Source organism: Argiope bruennichi, chromosome 7 (assembly GCF_947563725.1).
Source record: "Argiope bruennichi chromosome 7, qqArgBrue1.1, whole genome shotgun sequence".
NCBI lineage: Eukaryota > Metazoa > Arthropoda > Arachnida > Araneae > Araneidae > Argiope > Argiope bruennichi.
This window is the reverse complement of record NC_079157.1, coordinates 37,724,417-37,742,296: the sequence shown is the minus strand read 5'-3', so window position 1 is coordinate 37,742,296 and position 17,880 is coordinate 37,724,417. Positions and strand designations below refer to the sequence as shown.

General features: G+C 30.6%; 1 protein-coding gene across 1 annotated transcript in view; it reads left to right on the top strand.

Annotated features, from left to right (window-relative positions):
- LOC129976281 (MAM and LDL-receptor class A domain-containing protein 1-like) overlaps positions 1-17,880 on the top strand; it is a 45,524-nt gene that overhangs the window by 3,999 nt on the left and 23,645 nt on the right. The window contains exons 2-5 of the mRNA XM_056089767.1: positions 11,840-11,932; positions 12,664-12,700; positions 12,803-12,985; positions 15,730-16,001. Of these exons, the coding sequence (XP_055945742.1) occupies positions 11,855-11,932; positions 12,664-12,700; positions 12,803-12,985; positions 15,730-16,001 (570 nt within the window). The 5' untranslated portion in view covers positions 11,840-11,854. The remainder of the gene's footprint in view (positions 1-11,839; positions 11,933-12,663; positions 12,701-12,802; positions 12,986-15,729; positions 16,002-17,880) is intronic.

Below are 17,880 nucleotides of genomic sequence, written 5' to 3'. Positions count from 1 at the left end.
AATTCTTTTTCAAACTCACATATAGACGGAAATACTCTTAAAACAAATTTTGCGGTGTTTTAAAATTGAATGAAAAATTATTCCAAAGTTTCTAATTTAAATAACAGTTAATGATTGTTTTAATAAAAATTTAGGTAAGTCTTTTCATTATGATTATGTCCTCCAATTTCTTTCTTTTCTGCTTTTTTTTATCATGTGAAAACATGATGTTGTTTTGGTTTGAGATTTTTGAACCCACAAAAAACTGGTACTGGCAGAAAATTAGCGATTTATAGTTTTTGAGGCATCAATTTTTCGCTTTTAGGGTTATTAGAAAATGATAAAGATACTTAAGACAAAGTTGCACCATTTGGCGACTTATCGCAACAAAAGTTACAACTTATGTCTACCTTGTACTCTATTCTCCTGTCTGGCCAATAAAAGACAGGGTCGTAAGAAGTTATCCTTCGAAAAAGTATAAAGAAGAAAATGGGAAAGATTCAATGAAGGAAGGCATCGAAAGTATATATATATATATATAAACACACACAATGTTATCTCTTTTTTACATATCTACACATGCTTAATCTGATAGTCACGTGATTGTTTTAAATCGGTTTAAACGGTTTTTTCACGAAAAATAATTCTGGCCCCGAGAAAAAAATTTTAGAACACTATTGATTTTGAGATTGTCAAAAACCATCACTTTTCTAAATATTGGTGATTGCGAAATACGAGTCATATGGTGATAATGTTTTTTCTGTCGAAGTGATTTTTTTAGCGAATAACTTAAAAAAATAATGTTCTCAAATGATAACTTGAAATTTGCGATAGCAGATTTCATTTTTTTAAAAAAAATTTGACTTGATCCGTACTAGTAAAGATAGAATTTAGCAATCGAATTTTAAATCACGTGCTCCCAAATAGCACACTCTACTGCACAACATTGTAAAATTCGGAAATAGAATTATTATAAATTTTTTAAAACTTGTTTTTATTCGTTGGTCTGTGACTTGTGGTTGTTTTCATGGAAATGCCGCAGCCGGCCAAAAGATCCGGATGAACTTGATCGGTGGTCAATTAATTATTTTTGACCTTGTTATCGGGCAGCGGAACTTTGACCTTTATCTATCGGAAGCAGTTTCCGGTCTCTTCCGATTTAGCTAAATGTAAAAACTACTAAAGCGCAACGGAAATACGCATATCATTTATAATCGCAACTTTTGGGCCTTATTTCAGCATTTTTTATTAGTTTTTAAATCGATTATCTAAACCGATCAATTAATCGTATCGATATCGGCATGTGAATTATCCGCTCTGCTACTGATAAAGGAAAATCTGTTTGTGCATTTTGGTGCTGTATTTGAAATATCGTTTAATCTAGAGTTCGGCAATGAAGTGCGGGAATTTGGCACTTGGGCTAATTCTTTTTTTGAAAATTAATTAAAAATTAAGCAAGAGTTTTACGTTTTCGCATGACAATTTTTTGGATGCTTTTTGAAAGATGATTTTTTTTTGCATAATTATCAGCAAAAGATTTCATTATTGCAAAGAAATTTAAAACATTTTATTGCTTTACTAAGCACCAGCCGCCTATGGTGACTAGTTGGTTCGTCGGGATTAAATGTCAATGAATTTCTATTAAACATTTTGTATAATTTAATCTTGGCAAAATGTTTTTTTTTGTTCTTAATTACTGTTAAAACAAAAATTTTAAAGCTTTTATTAAAAAGTTTGCCTTATACCAAAACCTATCCTAGAAGAAAACTACTATATAACGAATCTTCATATCTTGATCAACATTTTTAAAAACTACTTATATATATATATATATATATATATATATATATATATATATATATATATATATATATATATATATATATATATATATATATATATATATTGTTTTGTTTGGCATTCCAAAGGACTTTAGTATAAATGAGACTGCTGTCTTTCTAATAATATAGAAGTCAATCTGAAGGAAAAGTAGTAAATCTACTACAATCAGGAGTAGAAAGTAGTAGGGAATTGAAAATATACTATTTATGTGTCTTTATCTCGTGCAGCTTTATTAACTAGTTAACTATTTCATTGCTGCTAAATTTTTATAACCAGATTATTTAACACACGCCTAATCATTGTTCTGTAACTGAAATTCATAAATTCTGATACGCTTTAACTCTCCTGTTTTATGAAGAGATACCAGGGGAATCCAAACGAGCCGCTCCGTGCCAAAAAGAACTCTGTGCCCAGGGAAACCAGACCTTTTCCGTTGTTGGCAACCCCTATTCTCTACGTTATTTCATTGGTTCCCCTTTTGTTTCCCGTAATTGGTTATTTGGACGCAGACATCCCGGTTACAGATTTCAATCAACTTTCTTCTGTTTCGCTCAAATATGACTCGGAGTTACATGAGATTTTTTGTTTAACGAAACAGTATTGCATCACGACATACCGTAACCGTGGAACGTTTTTTGTCTCCTACCTAGGACATGACTTTCCATAGCGCCCAAGGTAAGTGCTCGAAATTTGAGCTGTTAATATTTTACAAATAATTTTACTCTAATATTATTAATTTCTTTTACATATTTTTATCAAATGGTAAAAACTTGATAAAGAGCGGCAGATGACTGAAAATTCATTGTATGTTTTCAAAAGCAAGATAAATAATAGATATTCAGCACAATTTATTTTTTTCCTTTTGTAAATTGTTTTTGTAAAGAAAATTTTTAAATTAATTCTCCTAAGCGATTTTCTAGAATTCAACCAAATTTTGTATTTTATTTTCAGAAAAATTAGAAAAATATTCTCAAATTTTCAAAGCTGAAAAATTAATAATATTCCATTATTTAATAATTATTTTTGATAATTTTTTTGGAGTAACATCAGAGCTAATTATTACGCAAGAAATATTTCTGTATCATCTTAAAATTCAAACTATTACTGTTTCAATTATTTTAATAATAATTAATACATTATTATTTAAATGTTTCAACTCCAAACAACTCATTTTTCAAAATTTAATAAATAATTGAATGAATGCAGACGATTTTGAAATACGGGAATTTATAAATATTCCGTTGCTAAGCAATGATAAGATATTTTTTTTGTTTTCATCTTTTTTATTGATATCTCTGGTTTTTTTATTAATATTTTTGCCAACGTTTTTTCTCGGTGTTTTAAAGTAATGCTTATGTTCATTTAATTATTGTAGATAAAAAAAAATACACCACTAAAATTTCCTGTAATCCTTAACTATGTCTTCTATAAGGTGATGAATATTATACTGTAATTCAATAGATTACAGTGAAGTAGAAATTAAAAATATATAATAATACTTCATTCAAAATAGTTTTTACATTAAAAATATAAAACAAGAAAATAATGATTTTGTATATCATCTTATATATATACATGCTCAGAGAAGGAGAGCGATGCTATTCGTCGATGAAGATTTATTATGCTATGGTTTCAATTTCTTGTAAACAAACTCATAAAATAAGTCAATTAAGGTTTTGTATGAATATAAATCTACACTGTTAAATGAAATATTGAATATATTATGTCTATAATTTATATAAATGTAAATTAAAAGCATTACTTCTATAATTCGATTGATGGCACATATTGTTTTATAGGCAAGTAAAGAGGTTAATAAAAATGTCCCTTTGCTAGAAGGTTTTAAAATGGAATATTTTAAATATCAATTTAAAATATCACATCCGTATTTTTAACAGTTAATGTAAACAAATAAAATTGCTTGTTGATGAAATTTTGTGTGTGCAGTTTAAGCAATTTATTCAATTTTAAAAATAGTTTAATGAAGTGTATATAAATTTTCTTTTAATATTCAAATGCTGAGAGAAAGTTGTAGTCAATTTTGAGCTAAGAAAAGCAACCTTAAAAGTTGAATGAATAAGAGTACAAAAGAAAATATTGGATTAATTTCTTTAGTTCTTTTAATTCCGAAACAGAGCAAGTAGATTTCATTTTCAACAAGTTAAGAACAATTCTTTTATTTCCGAAATTCGGTAAGAACATCCCTTTTACAGTAAAATAAAAATAACCCATCTGTTTACTTCTTTTAATTCCGAAACGAAGCAAGTAGATTTTTTCCAGCAAATTGAGAAAAATTCTTTTAATTCCGAAATTCGATGAGAACATCTCTGTAACAATAAAAGGAAAATAACCCGTTTATTTACTTCTTTTAATTCTGAAGTTTCAATCTTTTAGTAAAATGAAAATAATCTATTTGATAGTGTTTCTAATTTCAAAGTAGAAATGAACGTCTTCCTCGTAGCAAAATGAAAATTATTTATTTATTTATTTTTATTTCTGAAGCTCGATAAGAGCGTAACAAGTAATTTTCTTGTTGCAATGCTCCCGTACAACAACATAAAAATCATTTATCTGTAAAAAAAAAAAAAAAAATGTCGTTGTGTTTCCATTTGCTGTTGAGAATAATTCTCTTTATATTAATGAAAATAATAATAGAGTAGTAATGAAAATAACCCATTTTCTTTATTACTCGAAAATGTCCTGATTTTTTGCAGAATAACAATTTTCTTTAAAATTAATAATGCTTTAGTAGCAAAGGTATAAAGATATCAGTAGTAATTCTTTACAATTTTGTTAAATTTTTCAGGGTCTTTTTCCTGTATTTATTTGGGATAATAACAAGCTTATTTTATTAACTTTAGTAATTTATTAAAATTTCTAAAATTTTAATTGTTATCTTTAAAAAGGAAATTTACTTAAAAAAATAATGAAATCATTGGAATTTGTGAATCAATCTTGAAACAAAATTAGAAGAAGCATTGATAATACTATTTTTGAAATATATATTTGCAATCATGATAAATTGAAGGAAATAAATGCATTTAAGATTTGGACTTCCAAAATTCGAAAGAAGAAAGTTAAAATCATATATTCATGTAGAAAAAGAGGAAAATTAAATTAATTAATCGAATTAACAAAGGTTTCAAGAGAACAGAAATTTAAATATATACATGTAAAACATATTTGAGCAGTTGTGTGGTCCAAAAGAAAAAACTTTTGAAATTTAAGCTTCGATTTATTTCATCCTGGGAATTATACTATAAATAAGAAAGAAGCGATGATAAGCTTTTGCCGGTTTACATCTTTATACAAATGTAGAAAAGCAAAAGAGACCAAAATGTTTCTCTTCAGTGGTTTTACTATGAGATTTTGATAGGGATTTCTTTGAAACGTATAGTCTTAGGAAAAGAAAATGTAGGTATATTTAAAAGAATGTTTTAAGTATTAGGGATTTTCATTTCTTCACTCGGTTCTAAGAAAATGCTGAAACCAGAAGTTCTATAAAGCGCGTGTTGAATTAATTAAATAAAAAAAAGTGGGAATTGAATCAGGAAATAAGAGAATATTTTAAATAGAAGATAATATGGGTAAAATTAAGATAAAAATTTGATAATTAATTAGAATTTAAATTATATTTATAGGTATAATTCCACACACACATATATATCATCAATGAATAGCTCAGTCCTATCAGTTGTTTTCATAAAGTTGATTACAATTTTTTCCATATCTTAATTACTCGAATTTTCTCAGATGCATTAGCCTAATTAGGTTTTATTATAATTACCATGGATCTTCATTAAATTATTAGCATATCATTGGACAGTTTTCCATACAAGAAAATTTTAAAAGGTAATTTTAAAAAACTCAATTGATTTCAAAAGATACTACTAAGTTTCTTTGCACTGAAATAATTTTTTAGTATTTTACTAAATTTTAGCTATTTAATAAAAATTAATACTTAAATTAGTATATAAAAATTAATATACTCAATTGATTTCAAAAGATACTACTAAGTTTCTTTGCACTGAAATAATTTTTTAGTATTTCACTAAATTTTAGCTATTTAATAAAAATTAATATAGTTTTTCACTTTATAATTAAATCTACTCCTTTATAATTAAATATATTCTACCTTCATAACTATTTAATAAAAAATGAAATATATTCTTTCTTTATACTACTTTCAGACAGGCATATTTTCTGCAAATTGAGAAAAATACCTTTAAGGCGTTCTGCATTGCTAAGGTGACCATTTTTTTTAAACCTGAAACCAGGACAACATGAATTTTGACAGCCACGCCCAAATTTTATAAATTTTTATCAAAAATTCACCCAACGGCCAACCTGTATACCTAAGTAAATAAAAAACTTTTAGATATCAAAAAATGTTGCGTTTATTTAAACACAAGAAATGTGAAAACTAAAATATGATTTTACAATATAAAAATAAAACATAATAAACAGAACATAATATGATAAGCCATACCTAATATAATAAAATAATAAAACATAAGGAGTTATTTAATTTAGTTTGTTTTTTTTATATTTTTTGAGGAATGAATTTCTTTTAACAAATTATTGTTTTCCTGTATATTTTCATAGAGTTCCATACAGATTGCATTTAAATTATTTTTGACAATCAACAAGGATTTCAAAGTTTCCACTTTCAATTGGGTTTTCCCGCTAGTCCAAATGTTGTTTAATAAGGAAAAAACCCGTTCGGTCAGTGCATTAGTTCCTTGCATACAGAGGCAATACTCTACCAATTTGCCAATATTATTGGACACATCATTTTCTTTAAAGGCTTTAAAAATTTCAATCCACCTATCTGATACCGAAACACAATTTGGTTTCCAATGCCCAAGTTTCTCATCTGTGGTGTAGCGCTGAATGAAACAGATTTCATCAAAGAGCTCATCTTCAATTAAATTTATTTCCGAATAATTTTGAATTAAATAGTCACTGCATACTTGAACCATTTGATGCGTAGGTTTCATGTTTAATGTAATCCAATTAAACTTCTCAATTCCCTCAAAATGGCCTTCCCATTCTTCCAGATACTGAAAATATGTGTTGTAAAATTCCACCACTTTTTCTTTGAAAATATCCGATTTAACCAAGCCGTCTTCTTCTAGCCTTTTTAAATTTTGTCGAACTTGCAGGGGCAGAAACACACTTGCTATCCTGTCAGCAATTTTGGTATTAAGGTCCTTATAAATGATATTTGTTTCCAACATAGAAATATCCTGTCCTTCTATCTTTAAAACCGTGTTATGAAACATTGATGACATATTATGGAGAAAGAAAAGCCAAAATTCGGTTTCAGGATTCTCAAAATAATTTTTAATAATTGTTGGAGTTTTTTCATTTGACGTAAAATACAATTTTAATGCAGGAAATATTTCCAACACGCTCTCAATAGCTGGTCGTAACGCCAACCACCACGTAGCACTGTAACCCAAAAGTTTTTTATATTCTATGTCTACAAAATTCTTTTAATTCACTGACGAGCACAGTATAAATGTTTCATCAGACCACCACTGGCTTGTATGACGTCGTGGCAGTCCTGCTCATGCGACACCCGACGATATCACATGGAATTATCAGGGTTGCCAGTTCTAATTTTATTATTTTTATTTTATTACTTTCTTTGTTTTAATGTTTTCTAATCTAAAACCAGTACTTTTCGTGTACTGGTTTTGTTTAATGACTAACCAGGACTTATGCCCTGAAAACCAGTACTGTACTGGTAAAATCAGTACGAATGGTCACCTTATGCATTGCTGATGCAGCCAAAACTAGAAAGTAATTACTGCTTATATAGAAATAATAATTAATTAATTAAAGATTTATTCAAATGCTGAAATTTTACTTCAATATAGTTGGAACATGTTATAGAACAATAAAATGGTAGAGCTTTTCAGTAATCTTAGTTTTTATGCAATGCAATTATCTCTCTAATTTCAAATCGATTTTTTTTTAATTTCCAAGATTAAATTATAAGATTTATTTTTATTGTTGCAATGAAATTCAAACCTCTTTCAATGTTTCAGCCATTCGTTTAATCGAGTACTTTTGACAATATTTAATAAATGCTTCCTTGGATCTTAACTTTAAAGCAGAGTTTTCAATTTCGCTTTCGTAAATGTTATAATGCTTTTAAGCTGGTATTCTTTTTACATATTGCGTGGTGTAATACAAAAGTATTCATGCATGCAATGAATCAAACGGTATACAACAACCAACAGTACGAAAACAGTATAGAAGAAATATTTATGTTATTATTATCATCATATATCTTAAATATTTCATGCACTGATCTTCGAATTTCTTTTAATCATTTTTTTAGAAGAGCATTTTTTTTCAATAAATATTACATAATAATTTATTAATTGCCATTGATAATTAATGACGATGTCATGTATGATGTAATATTTATCTAACATTGCATAACTATTTATAATTATAACAGTTATTGATTATAATAGTTATTTCATAACAATTGCAATCAATAAAATTAAATAACAATTTTGAAAAAAAATCATATCCTTTCAATAACATTTTTCCTACTAAAAAATTCGTTTCATATTTTTGATTATTAAGCATTGTAAATAAATAATAATTTTGAAAGGAACGATCGCAAATTTCAAGTTATCATCTGAGATCATTGTTATTTTTTAAGTCATTAATCTGTTTAAACCGGTTTGAAACAATCCCGAGACTTCTCTATAGGTCTCTATTCCACTATGTGTGTGTATATATATGTATATATATATATATATATATATATATATATATATATATATATATATATATATATATATTGGAGCTCGATCGATTTTGAGATGAAATAACAACTATGATGTCATAGTGCTGTCAAAGAAGCATACATAATAAATAATGAAGCAATACTGGTAAAAGCCGGTCAACATTTTAAAAGCGCACCTTTTTTCAACGAAACATACATAATAATAATGCAATGCTGATAAAAGCAGGTAAAAAAATATATGCGATTAAAAGAGGATGATGAAAATTGCCATTTATGCTTTATTCATTGCCTACGCGATTTCGAGCTTCAAAATATCTTAACCAAAACAACATCATGTTCTCAAACGATAATAATAATACAGCAAAAGTCTCCATTATGTGTTGAAAAACTTTAGAAGCTAAAAATATTTTTTGACAAAATAAGTTTGTGAATAGTGCCTTTGGCGATCTATTTTCATACATTATGTTTGCAAATTTATTCCATCTTTTTCTATGAATTTATGCATCTGAACCAACTTACGCATTTGTTTACCACCCTATCAGCATGATGAACAGGAAACTGTTGTTTCGGCGTGCTATAGTGTCCGTCCCTATTGTTCTACTGAACTTCACCCATTGTCCATCTACATAGAGACCTATAAAAAGCTTCCCTTGCCCGCGGGCAGGAAGGGCGATCTCCAACTAATAAGTGGACCAATGCCTGGTCGCGCCTCGATGCCTGTCTGTCGCGAATGTATTAAATCCCTTTTGTCGGACACTTGGGCTGTAATTGAAAACCCTCTTTGTTGTTCAAATTGGTCTCTTCTGAAATGGAACCGATAAAAGAAACTAAGTAAAATTGATTCTGTACATAATGTCCCCTTTCTCAATGAAAACCAATGTTGTTTTATGAGTGGATACTGAATAGATATATTTCTGCTAATAATAAAGATGAATGTACGTGAGGATGTGTGTGTGTATGTGTTGGTGCTCTAAACGCGAGACTACTTTAGCCAGAGTTACCAAATTTGGCACAATATTCTTTCAAAATGTGCACCTCAGAGTGACTTTTTAAAAATTTTAATTAAATAAACTTTAGATGAAATTTTGTCGTTTTATATATTAATATTCAATATTATATATTAATATTCAATATTATATATTAATATTCAATATTATATATTAATATTCAATATTATATATTAATATTCAATATTTGAATATTAATATTCAAACCTCAGACCGAAGCATTAAATTGAAATAAAACTTCAATAATTTTTTTCATAAAGATAATTAGAAAATAAAAATTAAAATTAAATTACGATCGCAATTTTCAAGTTATCATGTGAGAACATTATTATTTTTTAAGTCATTATTTGTCTTCATTAATTTAAGTCATTAACCAGTTTAAACCAGTTTGAAACTGGTTAATGACTTAAAAAATAATGATCACCCCCCTTTCATATATATATATATATATATATATATATATATATATATATATATATATATATATATATATATATATATATATATATATATATATATATATATATATAATAACTTTCATTTTCAATTTTTCCAGCTAGCAAATAAAGTTTCGGAGCTCGAAAAACTCGTTTGCTGTGAAAGAAGCATATTTAATAATAAAGCAATACTAGTAAAATCAAGTCAACCTTTTAAAAACGCATCTGCTTTCAAAGAAGCATACATAATAATAATGCAATACTGGTAAAAGCAGGTAAAAATATGTGCGATTAAAAGATGATGATAAAAATTGCTTACGCGATTTATTCATTGCTTGCGCGATTTCGAGCTTCAAAACTCCCTAACCAAAACAACATCATGTTCTCACATGATAGTAAATTAACAAAATAAAATTTTCAATTTCAACTTTTTATTTAAAGTAGTTAAAAAAAATTCTACTTTCAAAATATTTGAAAAGATACCAAAATGTAAAATAAAGATTTACAGAATATTGATTTATTAATTCAAAGTAGAGAATATAATGCTTCGGGAAAAAAAATGAAAATTTGTTTATGAATATTTGGTTAAAGTAACAAGTATAGAATTTTTTAAAAAGTAAGAAAGGCAGAGAAAGTAGATTTTAAGATTATTAATTGAAAAGGGAAAAGAAAACATTAGAAAATTGGCGTTATTCTTCATGATTTCTCGGAAATATTTCGGACCAAATTTTATCTTTCTCAAGATGTCTTTGTTCAAGTCGTTTGAGTAGAACACTAAGCAGGCAGGTAGAAAGCAGCAAAGAGAAAGCTAGAGAAAATATTCTAAACTTATATAATTTTTTAAATGAATTTCAAAGAAAAATTTATACAAAAACACGCACGCACACGCACACACAATTAAAATTTTCCAAATAAAACTAACCCTGCAATGCCAGTTTTGTTTGCTTTTTTTTTACTAAATATAAATTTTATGATATCGTTTTATTTATAAGTGCTAATGACTTTAAAACAGAGATCTGATTCCTCTGCTAATAAATTTTTAATACATAGTTGTTGTTGTTTCTTTTGGCGCTTGCCATGGACAAGCCCGCTGTTCGAAGACAGCCGATTTAAACCTGAGGGGGAGCGCCTCTTGTTTCTATAGTAGCGCCATCTAGGGCCAAGAGAACGACTTAGCTACACACACGTCACAACCCTTTTTACGGGGCGGACTTCATTCACGCATTTCATTCACTCAACCACAGATCGTAATTTAGACCTGAATTAGAGAACGATCACCCCTGATCCAGTACCCCCAGTGGTGTTACTCCCGACATGGAGAACTTTGTGACTACGACAGATTGAACGCGCGTCAGCCACCAAGCACGCGGGGAATCTTCGGCCGGCGGGGTTCGAACTCGCAACCTAAGGGACGCGAATCCGACGCTCTACCAACCCCACTATATAGGCCTCTAGCACATGATTAAGAGGGTGTATTGAAATTCATTCTCATACATCAATGTATTGGAATAAATTCATATGAATAGAAATTACTTAATTCGTTTGGCCAGAAATAAATTCATATGACCAAAGATGAAATAGGCATTTTGCCAATGAATGATTAATAAAAACAAAATTTGTGAAAAATCTTTTAGAATCAAGTCTCCCTCGTTTTGCATAGTGTGAAAATAAGAAAGTGAGCATTTGGAAATGTGATATATGAAAGCCACCAATACTGTTATTTCCTACATGTGTAATAGATGTGTTAGTGCTTATTTCTTGTTTTATAATTCAGTAATTCCTAAAGCAAAACTATTTTTCAGGCTCGAAAACGCTGAATGGGAACCAATGGAAAAGAAATGCACCTGGCTGTTATTTTAAGGTGTCTCTTCGTTGCGGCCATAGTCTCACTTCTGGTGAGTAAATACTTGGTTTTGGGAATTTCTAGGCCCAAGTTTCAAAATTCTACCTATTCTTATCTATTCAAATTCTTACCTATTTTCCCCAAGAATTCTTATATCTGAAGAATTGAAGTATTCCAACATGAATTAGTCCACAAAAACCACCAAATCATAAATTCAAGCATTCTCTCTCTCTTTTTTTTAACTTTTTTTATTCTCTAGACGAGGACACAGGCACAGACAATTATTAATACAGATTATTTAGATATTTTCAAGTTCACGAATTCTAATATACAGGGTTATAATGAAATTTTCTTATAAACAGCATCCTACAACACAAACGGGTGAACGATTTCAACGAAATTTGATATAAAGACTATACATGAGATGCGCTCACGGAATTTCGAAAAAAAAAAAAAAAAAAAAAAAAAAAAAAACCACCAAAATTTCCACCAGAGGATGCTTTTTCCGAAAAAGAACATTGAATTTAATACAGTAACGGGATACAGAAACAATATTAACAATCCATATCAAGAATTATGAGTAATAAAATGAAAAACCGGGAAAAGCTGGAAACTCCATAACGCTATATGTGGGAAGCATCACAACTAATCAATTACGATCTGCTAAATATCTTTTTGGAATTACATTTCTCTTTTTAGAATTATTTTCTTTTTAAAATATTTCGTTTTTTTATTAAAGCTACTGAAACAAAAACAATTTATGTGAATTTTTTTATGTTCCAGATTGGTCCTATGGTAGTTAGAACAGCTCTGAATTATGGTAAGAAGCATGCCTTTAATCCTTGTTATATGGAATCCCCCTAAAAATCAGCAAAGCATTTTCAAAAAGAATTTTTGATATGAACTGTTTCTTGTTTTTTAGCCTACAATAACTACACCCTGGGCCCATGCAACTTCACAGACAAGGACGGTTTCTCATCGCCCTGTTACTTCGACTTGCATCACCCCCAACACAACCTCAGCATGTTCAATTGGGATTTGGGGTGCGGCGAGGGAGCTTTTTGGATGGGGGGACCACCTGTAGATAATAACGGCACAGCAAAAGGTATGTCATAACATGAATCAAAAGATAACACAAGATAAAATATGCAAAAAATTAAGAGCAATTGCATCACTAGAAGATGATGCTGCAGGTTTTTCCCATCTATTATGAACTCTATCTACAGTTCTATCAAAAATCTATTCTCGTTTCAATTTAATTCTCTTTTAAGTATACACTATAAAAATAATAAACATTGATAAACATAAAAATCACCGTCTTCGTAACAGCGGGCTTGTCTATGGCAAGTGCCATAAAAAACAGCAAAAACAACAACATAACCTGTGAGATGACAATGTTCCTCATCTGACATCCACAACTTCTTTGGAAATTTATCGGCATTGTTTATGTTTGTTATCATTTGTTGACAGAATTCTAATCGCAATTGGTAATCGTTTTCCTTCAGTTGTTGCACTATCTGCATCTTGTATGGATGAAATTTAAAATCTAAATGAAGAATTCTGTGAACACTCTCCCGGGACATTTCAACCGTAGCTGCTTGCTTAAGAATTGAACGCCGTGAGCTCCGTAGGACGGAATTGCGCACAACTTAAATGCTCTGTGGAGTATGAGCACTTCTTCGTCTTCCTGTTGGTTTCTTTGTTAGGGCAGATCAGTCTCTTCAAAATAGTTACTCCAACATTTTATCGCGTTTTTGATGGGACGGCACCATAACATCCTAAGTTGTAAAATATGTCGGTACTCCCTCTGCGTATCTTCCAACCTGTCACTGTTTTTATAAAACATTTTTAGGGTGAATGCACGTAGTTGCCCGTTCCACTGATCCATGGTTACTAAAATGACAAAGTGTTTACTTGCTCAAGATCACTATCCCACAGTGCTGCCACCTGCTCATGGCTGCCACTAAACATTTCAAAAGCTCCTTTTTTTGTATCACCTTGTATAATAAAATAATTTCTTCTATATTAGGATCATAATAAAGACTGCTTACCTGGAAGTGCTGGTGCTCTTAATAACTTTATTTATTACATCATCTAAATAGATTCTAATTAGTCCGAAATTCAAAGCATATTTAACATATTTGCAATTTTATATTCAGCAACTGATTTCAGCAAGCATTTTCATTTCTGTGGTGGGATTTTTGATGCAACAAGCAACAAATTTTTTATCATGATTAGATTGGATAAATCTTGGATTTATCTTTCAGCATTTCTCAAGATAAGAGGAAACTAATTTTACATTTGGTGCAATTCGATATGAAAGTGAACAAAATTGTTTGTAAAATGATTGGAAACGAAAATTTCAAATTTTGGAATTCAGCATCAGAAGCTTTTAAATCTAAAAAAAAACGAACAAAACATTTAATAACTATTGAAATGTACTAAAAGAACTAAAATTATTCTGTTAGTATAAAATTAAAAACAAGCGAGAATGGTTTCCCTAAAACTTTCCTGCATACTTTCTAATAGTTACGAAATATTAACTTCTGGCATAAATTCGGCATTTTTACTGAATCTATGGCGTCGGTGAATTTTTTGGCGATTAAAATCTGGCGTGCGATTAATAGTATCATTGATAGTATCGAATTTATGTTTTACATGCGGCTTTACCAACAGATTTAAATAAAAATTTGACACAAAACTGTACTCGTAGTTACAAAACCTCATATAAATTTAATATATTTAAGTCAATGAGTTTTCGAGTTTTTGCATCTACATACTTCTGAAAAAAAAACAGACCGACAGACAGTCAAGCATGGTTGTATTTGGCTCAAATGTGAAATCTCTGTATTGAATTTTATCCATCTAGCTCTCTTCGCTTTGTAGTTATCGTGTTAAGTTATACTCGAACAGCCGGACAGACATTCTTCCTCCAGACGGAGTTTGCCCAAAGTTTGATAGAATTCTACAAACTGATATAAAGACCACAAACCAAATTTCATCCATATAGCTCAAAGCGTTTTTCAGTTATCTTTATAGCAGACTAACAAACGAGCATGTTTCAAAAATGTGTTTATTGAACTCGGGAAGGTTCTGAAACGTGAGCCAGGATAGCCTGGTTGGTAAGGTATTGGATTCGCGTCCTTTGGGTTTCGAGTTCGAACTCCGCCGGCCGAAGACTCCTCGTGTGTAGGTGGCTGGGGCACATGTAAATCTGTTGTGGCCACGAAGTCCTCCATGTCAAGAGTTATACCTCTGGGGGTACTGGATCACGGGTGACCGTTCTCTGATTCAAGTCTAAATTATGATGTGTGGATGATTGAATGAAATGCATGAAGGAAGTCCGCCCTGTAAAAAGGGTTCTGACGTGTATGTAGCCAAGTCGTACTCTTGGCCTTAGATGGCGCTACTGAAAAATTAAGAGACGCACCCTTGGCTTTTAGTCCTAGTTCGGGCATAGTTGTTCTCTACCCTGTGCTCTATCTGTGAGGAGTGTGAAAGACCCCCATGCCCCCTGTAAAAAGATGTTATGCAAGCGAGTGTGTGAATGTCATCTTCATATGAGCTAAACTCAGACTTCTGCCCTCTGGTACTCAGGGGCCCTTACCCTCAGAAGTTACTGCATCCGTATTTCCCCGATCTCTCACTTGATTTGAATTGGAGTTCAATCCAAGGCAACCAAGCAACAACAACCAATTCCATTAAGTTGAAATTGGAAAGCAGGTTTAAATAATAACAAATTTTCTGACGCTCAGTTTTGGTAATTTTATTAGAACGTTTTCTAATCTTTCTGTCAGATATGAGCTGTCTAATTTTTTTTCTGATTTCAAGCTATATCTTTTCTTATAGGGGGTTATGCCTTCATGGACCTCTCTCGAATGTCGAGCGATGAGACCGGCCTTATCCATAGGGCTTGGCTTCCTACTCACCCCCTCAACGCCACTTCTCCCAAGGGTAAGTGCTTGCACTTCAGCTACAGCATCGATGGCCTGTCGGTGGGCGGTCTCAGGGTCTTGGTCAATGCCACTGATGTCACTTACACTATTTGGGAAACAAAGGACTCCACAGACGGTGATTGGATGAGTGGAAAAGTGTCATTCACCTGTGAAACACCTTTCAGAGTGAGTGTTAAGATATTCTTTGATTTTGAACCATTCTAGTGTTTTTTCTCTAATTTATTGATGGTCTTGTGATTTAACCCTTTTAGGACCAGAGCGTGGAGAACGTAGCGCTTCACAGTACTGAACTCTCTGAAGTGGAGTGTCACCACGGGCCCGCGCAGTGTTCGCAGTTAAATCTAATTTTACGAAAAAATTCTTATAGAATCTTCATTTTAATATAATGACTTCAATTTTATAAGTAAAATTTGTAATATACTATTACTTAATAAGCGTTAATATAAAGGCTATAACATTTATAGAAATGAATGAAACTAGGTAAACACTCAACTTTTAACTATACCCACGGAAATAAACATTATACGCATGAAAACAAGCTTATAATTATAAAAATTCTATAATATTTCACTCTCACCCCCAGCAACAGTCATCTGAACGCACTTTTTCATATTCTCCTAACGAAAAAAATTAAAGCAGTCAACAAGAATGCCTGTGTTTTTTTAGATCATACGTACACTTTCAGAGAGCCGTTTGTTTCTACCAATAAATCTATTAAATCTAGAAATACAGAACAGAAACCAATGCCTTCCCGCGTATGAAGGTCAAATACCATACAATTAAAGTGCTAAGTGTTTCACTCTTTTTGTACTGGGAAAGCAAAATAGAACTGATCAAAAGCATACAAAATACTATGCAGCGATCCCGAAACTGCAAATGACAAATCTATTCCTCAAACATAAACAATTAAAATTACGTTATTTCTCCCACTTAGTGAAAATATAAGCAGAAGCCCGGAGCAAAATAAATAATGGCCCTTTAAATGCCCAATCCTCTAGAAAATGTTAAACACATACAAATGCGTACATGTTTAAATACCCCGGATCAAATAAAAAATTAAAAAAGCTCAGAACTGACAAAGTATAATTAGGCTTAACATTCTGCGAGATATACTTCAAAATTATAACGGACTTCAATCGTCATCTATTGCCATTTGAAAATTGAAATAAAACATTCCAAATTGAAATCACAAATATGCGATGGCGTGCTCCTGGAGTGGGAAAGACTCATCACATATACGATATCATTGGCTGTGAAGAGAGAATCGAGTGATCACGTGTACGTGATCATTGTTCTGAACGGGTTAAAACATGGTGATGATGACAGGATGCAATATTCGAAAATATAATATCGCTTAGACAGATGAAGAATTCCTCAAAACAAATATTGTTTTGAAGTGACAGCTTACCTGAAGGAAATGTTATTTAATATTTCCCTTCGATAATCTATAGCCTATCTCCGATGAAACGTCCTGGAAAATATAATCACCATTAGACAGTTCACTGTAAGAAATGATGGTGCACAATTGTGAGTTTTCTTTATCAGTAGTTAGCTTGAATCTATACCATCGCATCAGTTTCCAGCTGCATTTTGGCAATACAAGCAGCAAGAAAGGTTAAAGTTGATTAAATTTGCTTAAATAAATTTTTTTTTATTTCAAACGATTGAGTCATCAACCTAAAACTGGTTTGTTTTTAATATGAATAGCGATCCTAAAAAGGATCGCGAAATTTTTACAAATCCAAAATAAGATCCTTTGATAGTTGTACTTAAAAAGTATACCGAAAATAATCCACACGTCATTTTAGATGTTACATTAACTTTCTTAATCTTTTTTATTCGTCAAGAACTGTTCGTCATTTAACTATTTACTGCCATTTTCCTTTAGAATTGCAATTTTGAAAAAAAAATGGGTTAATGAAATATTCTAATGCTTGAAAGAGGGCTTGTTCAGATATTAATAAGTACGTGCATAATAGAATAATTTTCAGAAATAGATTTAATTTTTGAATATATCTAATATAATAGCATCCGAAAAGATTTA